Here is an 8,173-nt window from a genome sequence, read left to right on the forward strand (position 1 = left end):
ATCATTATTTCCACTGTATATAGGCCTAGATCTCAGCCCTACAATTATGACAAAATTTGCCGTAAATAAAACATACCTCATCATTTATTTAAGAAAAATATAGTAAAGCCAAATTTCTGTTTCTATTGTTACGGCTCTTGTGTTACGAAAATATAGCAGGCCTCGAAGAAAAAAATGATTGTGATTAGTCTATCCAGTCCAGTCAAAGATATATATTCTTTGGTCCAGTCGGTTGAAAATAACCCTTAACTTGCTAATAAAAGGGACACAGCTCCCCTGGCCGCGATTTTTTTTTTTCGTACAAAAGTTGGGGACCCCCCTCATGAAACGTCACAAAATAAACATGAATGTGCACCCAAGCGTATAGCAACAAGAAGTGATTACACAAGTGCGGTACGATTCTAGGCCTATCTCCGCGCTGTTGTTGCGGCGTCCGATTTCATAGAAGAATAGCGGCGATTTGTGTGGATTGTCGAAATAATCAGCTTTTAGTTTATGATAGTGTTTTTAATATAATTTATTAATACTATTAGGCCTAGGCCTAATTATTAGTCTCTAAACATATGTCTATTCTAGTAGAGCTGTGTGTGTGTGTTATAGGTATGACACAATCCGAGTAATAAGTCAGCAAAATTAAACAATAAACATTACACAAAAATACATTTTTTATTCTCGTGGGTCTAATCTTCCCATCTCATGTGTATATACGCGCATTTTTAAAGTTCCTTTGAGTACATGCATTGTTTGATAATAAAATAGCAGAATTAAAAAAAATACAGTACACAAATTATACACATTAATACCGTTCTGATGATTAACGAAGGTGACCATATCCTAAAGTTTTCAACTTATTTGGTCACCTTCCACACTCATCATACTTTTTTTAATATCTAAATATTTAAGTAAAATGTATATTGATATGTGTGGAAAAGAATTAATAAACAAACAAACAATGGTACAAAAAATGGCATTTGGTGAATGATGAATTATATGAAGATATTATAACCTTTCATCATTCACCAAATGCCATGACAGGAATCTATTTAGATGTTAGTATAATAATGAAAAGCTCACGTTATAGGTTATTGACATGATACACATAAAACCGACTCCTTATTGTGGAAACTTTTCAAAGAACCTAACAAATATATTGATGATTATATCCCTTTATTCAAATAAGTCTTCAGGTTTCATTTTTTGTGTTAAACTTATTGAACCTTCCACTGCATTCAAAAGTGTATACTTGGTTCAAGTAATACACTATTTAGCAAATAGCTTGCAATAATTTTACTTATAGCTATAGTTATCATAAAATACATAAAAGGTTTAGTCTTGGTATTAAGCATTTAATCCTATTATATCCATTTTATTGGAAAGTTTTAAAAGATCCAAATATGACTATTCTTACTACTCATTTATTTGTATGATGTCCGTGTTTTTTTCTCATAGTGACATAGGTGGTTGGTTATTCACTTGAGAAGACGAATTCTTACAAAAGAGTCTAATGCTGTTATTCTTCCTATTTTATTGTACAATAACCTTTTACCTATCAATATATTTGTGAGTTATTTGATAATAATATAGAATCTATTCTTCTTTTGTCGCATTGCTGTCATATATTGGTTTCATAATTATTAGTTTTCCATATATATGTGCTGTACTCACTTACCTGTAAACATAATAAGGTTTTATATTTTTTCCACATATTGTTGTTGTAATACCTACCTTAAAACATAATAATAGGCCATTCACTCTACTAAAAGACGAATTGTTATAAAAGGAGCCGTTATTCTGGTATCGTACAAATTGATAAGTTTGATTCTCTTGATAAAGGACATACCACTTACAAACAAGATGTTACTCCTCAAGAACAGCCTGTTATTTTTTTTTGTAGTTATCAGAGTTGCTCATGTCCGAGCATTCCCTCAAACTCAAAGTAAGTTGTGTGTATTTATTTTTCATTATGATACCATACCGCTACAAGCCAGACTAAGTATAGTTATTCCATTATTACGATGTTTGGTGTTGTTTAAATTTAGTTTAGCTTATTAGCAATAGTGCGATTTAAACTTGTAAAATTGCAATATCAATGGGAAGTGCTCTATGGTATCAATTACGATAGTTGATTTACTTTAATCGTCTTTAAAATTTAATTTTAGTTTCTTGTTTGCTTAGGCCTATAAATATTATTTGTTTATAGTTTCTTGACTTAAAGAGACAGTGAACCTCCGTTCCCTCCTCCTGTAAATGGTGAACCATGAGTTCACTGTTGTTCGGGAAATGAAATAAATAAGTAAATACATTTTTATTTTTAATTCATTACTTTGTGCGGTATTTTATGTAGCCGTTTTTCATGTTCGTGGCCAATGAGTCCTCTACTACCAATTTCAAAAAAAGTTATAATGCAATAATTTAATACATTTTTATCATGTTATTATATCGTTTTAGTATTATTTTTGCGAATGGTCGCATATCTGTATTTCTGGTGTCCAGTTATATGTATTGTTTGTTTGGTAATGTCTTAAAGACGCGCAATTAAAATGTTATATTGCGAAAAATCATTCTAAACATTTTCAATTTTTTTACATTGCGCGCGCAATTTTGCGCACGCAGCTCATAAGCAACATAGAAAGGCCGTTTTTTTGGCAATTGATTTTTGCTTTTCATATCATCTGTAGCAGATTGCATTAATTTTGATGAACTTTAATTACAAAATAACGGCGCAGGTACACGTTGTAGGCCTACTTGAATAATCGTGTGTTTAAAAATGGATAATTTACTGCAACCTGTTTTCAATTCAGAATATGGCTGGTGTCCTCCAATTTTAGAAAACAATGTTATTGGAATCTGAGTTGTAGATATGAATTAATGTAAAATGTATACCTACCGGATGTTTTTGACTTGACCATATGACCACGCGAAAATCAACGATTATAAATATAATGTCTTTGTTTAAATGGTTAAACAGGCAAGAACTGCGACATCGGTACGTAATTTTTTTTGTCAGGTAGACTTTAGGAGAGTTCAAGCCTGGTTTTTAAAAATGTTATAGCCTACAATTGTTGTTGTCTGGAGGAGAATGCCATTTCTCATATCCTATCCGTTTCTGACATCCATGGGGTTTGTTAACAACTCCCTGGCTTAAATTGACTGAAATCTATTTTATTTCAGATACAGACGAGTGCCGCTCTGACCCTTGTGAAAACGGCGGGACTTGCGCTCAGAGTCGTCCAAATGGAGGCTACACATGTACATGCATTCCTGCCTACATTGGTGACAGATGTGAGACTGGTAAGTTATCAATAAATATCTAAACAATAATATTACACATCCATATGACTATAGTTGTGACTAATCGAAACATATTGTTAGTAGTAAAACTATAATACATTGACAGATAGTATTAATCTTACAGATATAAATGAGTGCGACAGCAACCCATGTCAGAACGGAGCTACATGCATTAATTTGCTAAACATGTTTTGGTGCAACTGCGCCCCTGGTTTCCAAGGATACACGTGTGATCAAGGTACTAACGCTGATTTCATTCACCCAAAATATTTTGTAATATCGTAATCAGGCATCATGTTTAAAATGGACCTGAAATGGATTTTCGATTTTTTTCATTTTAGAATGATGTTTTGGGGGCTATTAGGTGTTGCTAGAATGTATATTGTTACAAAATATAAATTGGCCCTTTTGGGGAAAGACCCATTTGAAAATCCAAAAAATTCGCGGGTGACGTCACTTTGCGAATATATTCCTATACCTCCAATGGACAATTTGCAGTTTTTTGGCTATAACTCTTGAAATGTATGGAGTATTTTCTAAAAAATGCTTGGGCATTTGCAGAAACGTGTTTAGAATTTTTTTAGACAAAATTATTACCGTATAAACGGTTATTCATCGAGTAAATGGCGATTTAAAATCTTAAAATCAACGGTTTTTTTCTGGCAATACCGAAGTTGGCCTGGCAACGTTGTCCGGGATACAGCTCCGTGCGCAATGATGCGTATCCATATTTTCCGTTCGTGTATTTTGTATATCGTTCGTAATTTATACTGCTAAAATGTGTTAGTTTCTTTAGTTTTTAGTTTAGCAGAATTAAATTAGTAATAATAATGAGATGATAATTTATTTGTCACGAATCACAGTTCAAAAACAAATTTTATTCATATTTTACTTTGGCTTGACAATGAGCGCAGCAAGTTGTTGATATCGCTTTGGTCCTTGGATACACATGAAACGGAGCCTCGCCGCATGATGGGGTGTCACGAAACCTAAGACCACGAAAGCTCAGACCCCCTAAGACCTAAGATCACGAAAGCTAAGACCCAACACCTAAGATTACAAATACTAAGATATACTACAGCTTAAAAACAATACTTGTTTATCCAGACATAATTTTAAACACAGTAGGTTTCATTTATTACCATAAATATAATTTAATACTACCGCAAAACATAGATAAACTCACATTATTTTCGCCCGTTGAGTAAATGTATAAACAAACAAACTTGACGGGTTGTTTGTTGGTATATATTTACTCCATTATGTTGCTTCAGAGGATGTTTTTCTTACGCACCTGCCTTTCTTGTATTTTGACTCCAAATTTGTTGACTAACTTTATCCTGAACACCACACTTTAAAATTAGGACTTATAAGTACTTTCAGAAGGAGAAACACATAATAACAAATAAATAAATCCTTTAAATTGATGATTTTACAGATGTGTTTCTTTGTATACTGTAATGTAACTCCTTGAGCTCCCACCATGCTCAATGTTTTTGTTTCTATGGAGAGCCAAAAGAGCAAAAATAATAGTACAAGTATAAAAACAGAAAGAAAACGAAACAAAAAAACTTATCATGATTTTTAAATTAAACTTTATTTGCCAGTATTTATTTCTTCGTACTTGCATGATTATACTATTATCATTACAATTTTAATTTTACATTGTTCCATCCACACTGTAGATGGACTCCACAGAGTTTTCAGCCCTCTATATAATTTTTTGCTCTTTTGACGTTCCATAGAAACAAAAACATTGAACATGGGGTAGGCCTACTGTAGTACTGTAGGCTAGTCATTTTGTGTGCGAGAAAAACGTCTGTAAAATCATCAATTTAAAAATGTATTTGTTACTTTTTATGTGATTCTTTTTCATGAAAGTGCCAATTCTAAGGTGTGGTATTCAGAATAAATATTGGGAGTTAAAATACAAGGCAGGTGCGAAAGATAAATATTTGTAATCTTAGGTCAATTGGGTCTTAGCTTTCGTGATCTTAGGTCTTAGGGGGTCTTCGCTTTCGTGGTCTTAGGTTTCGTGACACACCCGCATGATGTGGATGGTGGTGGATCGACTCCGCGCGCTGGATTGGGGGCCTAGGCCTAGTAAAGGTTTGGGAGGTAGGCCTTCTAAATTCGGGTTTTAGAACAAACGAAGTACATTTTAGGGACCTATATTTCAACAACATTAGATATTGAATAAATTAGTATTAGTGTCAACGCTTCGCGTATCTTTCCAGGCCGTCGATCATTCACTGACTATCGGGCGGCATACACGCTCTCGATATCATTGTGTGTATGTGACGTCGTGAATATAGAGGCTTCCGACGGCCGTTGAAATAGAATATTACAATGGCGTGAGTAATTTTCGCTAATTTACAATGGTATCTTAAAATTTCGTTTTTACTCAAAATACTATACATTTTGTTTTTATTTGTATGGGTTTGTGTTAATTTGATACATTTAAATAACATGTGTGAATTTCTTGAAAATCGAAATTCCATTTCAGGTCCATTTTAATTTTGAATTCAAGTTATTTAGAATAAAGCTTTGTAATACTATCTTTAATTGAGGATTAAGAACCAGCATTTTGTATTATACCTATAAAACTGTGAACAATCCTTCATAACGGTGACTGTCTAGTGTTCCTGAATCTAAACCATAGACTTTAGCTCCCAAACGCAAGCAGACAATAGTTTGTAAACGTAAGTAACCTCGCAGTAAAAAGTTGTCTTGTGTAGACTAGGCTCTACTAGGAAACTTGATCAAACTTGTGTTTACAAACTGCGAGTTACCTTACATCAAGCGTGTAATAGGTTTACATTTTACATTACATTTCCAGAATGTAACCAAGCACAAACTGGTGACGTCTACTGCAATGGAAAAGATGACGGTAACTATGAATACCCAGGTGATTGTGGTAAATTTGTTCAATGTTCCGGTGGCGTAAGTACTGTCACAACATGTGTACCAGGTTTAGTCTACTCTGTTGAGAATGACGAGTGTGATTATCCATTAACAGTTGGACCATCTGCCCAGGCTGCTCAAGTTGGAGACTTCTGTTCTACAAAGAGTGCTGTCGGCTTATACAAGGATCCATCAAACTGTGAAAAGTTCTACCAATGTTCAAATGGCAAAACGTATCACCACAGTTGTCCAACTGGTTTAGTATATAACGAAGTAGTCGAAAAATGTGACCATCATTCCAATGTACCCGGATGTGCAGAACCACAAATTAAATTCGATCCATTTTGCTGGGATAAAGATGATGGAGCATACGCAGATCCAAGAAACTGCAACATGTATTACTGGTGTGACGATCAGATAGCTTTTCATTATGCTTGTCTTGAAAACCAGGCTTATAATGCGTATCAGAATACTTGTAACAGAGAAATTGGTTGCCACAGCTTAGAACCTCAATACCAACAACTAGACGCAGAATGCGAAACTGCTAATGGTTACTTTCCAGACAACAATTACTGCAAAGGATACTACGTATGCATCCTAGGCTCTGCCCAACGCCTTGAATGTGATGGAAATCTGGTTTTCAATCCACAAACCAAGAAATGTGACTTTGTTTCCAATGTTCCAGAATGTCAACCTGAAGATCAGTAGTTAAAATGCGTTTACAGTCCATTTATAGGCTGTTTTTACAAAATTGTAAATCAGTTGTACAAATTACTGAAAAACAAATTACTATAGGAAGTATGAAACAATAGGTATTGTGTTTCGGGGTATATAACAATAGAGGTATTACCGTATATAATATAAATTAGTTACAGGCTATCATGTTGTGTTGGTAAAATTTAAAGTGGGTTAATTCAGTATGTTGCCTACTATATGCTGTATAATTTAAATTGTACAACTTGTAGTCCAGTTTTACAAAGTACTGACAAGTTAATGACTACGGAAGTATAAAACAATAGGTGTTTTTGATATATAACAATTATTATAGGTATTATTTAATTTGATTACTTGACATCATGTATGGTCGGAAATTTTAAAAGGAGATACTTATGTATGCACGTGCATGAGTATTTTGATTAATTAAAAAATAAATAATAAGATCGTTAAAGGTGTCTTGGTAGAACAGGCCGACATATAATTAATACTGGTATTTTATAACAACGACAAAAATAAAAAGATAAGAATATAATGAGTATGTCTTGATTGAACTATACCGGAAATTATAACAATAGAGCTTCGCGATGCATGAATTGTGTGACGTCAAGCAAGATGTTAGTTTCACTATTTTTCAAAAAAAGTAAAACAAATAATAATTACTTCTAACTTTAAATTAACTTTCATTTTCATTTAAATGGTTTACGTTTTACATAGAGAATTTGTTGTTTCCTTTTAAAATAAAACAAAAAGGAGGTAAAGAGGAACGCTACTGACATCATGCATAAATTATTTTAGTGTGTATGGTAAAGGATGACTAAACAGAGGCACATAAAAGTAATGAAATAGATTTTACTCGGACGCTAATCAAATCGGATCAGCGGCAGATGATTTCCCCATATTTTAAGTTTCCAGTACACAAAATATCGAGAGAAAATTTAGATTGTGATTACATTCAACTTCTTGATAAAAGCTCAGCTGATACTTTGTATAAACAATGTGAGGAAGAGATTGATTATTTTACAGGTGATCTTGCAAAGGTGAAAGTGTTTGGTAGATGGTTTAATATACCTAGAAAACAGGTTAGTTTCTCTTTATATTTCTTCATGATGTTAATATAGGCTACATACTATTACGTTTAAAATAATGCATGTTTACATTTTCAATACCGGCCTACAGCACTGTTTTTGTTTTTTGAAACAGATAACAGTTAATCAGAATCCAACTGATTATAATTGTATATTCATAAGAGAAACATTTTTAA

General features: G+C 33.3%; 1 protein-coding gene across 1 annotated transcript; it reads left to right on the forward strand.

Moving 5' to 3' along the window:
- The first annotated feature begins 1,854 nt into the window (after nucleotides 1-1,854).
- On the forward strand, nucleotides 1,855-7,412 carry LOC140051972 (protein obstructor-E-like). Its single transcript, XM_072097333.1, has 4 exons — nucleotides 1,855-1,936; nucleotides 3,172-3,291; nucleotides 3,416-3,529; nucleotides 6,131-7,412. Exons 1-4 carry the CDS (start codon nucleotides 1,855-1,857, stop codon nucleotides 6,901-6,903), a joined length of 1,089 nt encoding a protein of 362 aa, XP_071953434.1. The 3' UTR covers nucleotides 6,904-7,412.
- The last annotated feature ends 761 nt before the right edge of the window (nucleotides 7,413-8,173 follow it).

This window comes from Antedon mediterranea, chromosome 6 (assembly GCF_964355755.1).
Source record: "Antedon mediterranea chromosome 6, ecAntMedi1.1, whole genome shotgun sequence".
Taxonomy (NCBI): domain Eukaryota; kingdom Metazoa; phylum Echinodermata; class Crinoidea; order Comatulida; family Antedonidae; genus Antedon; species Antedon mediterranea.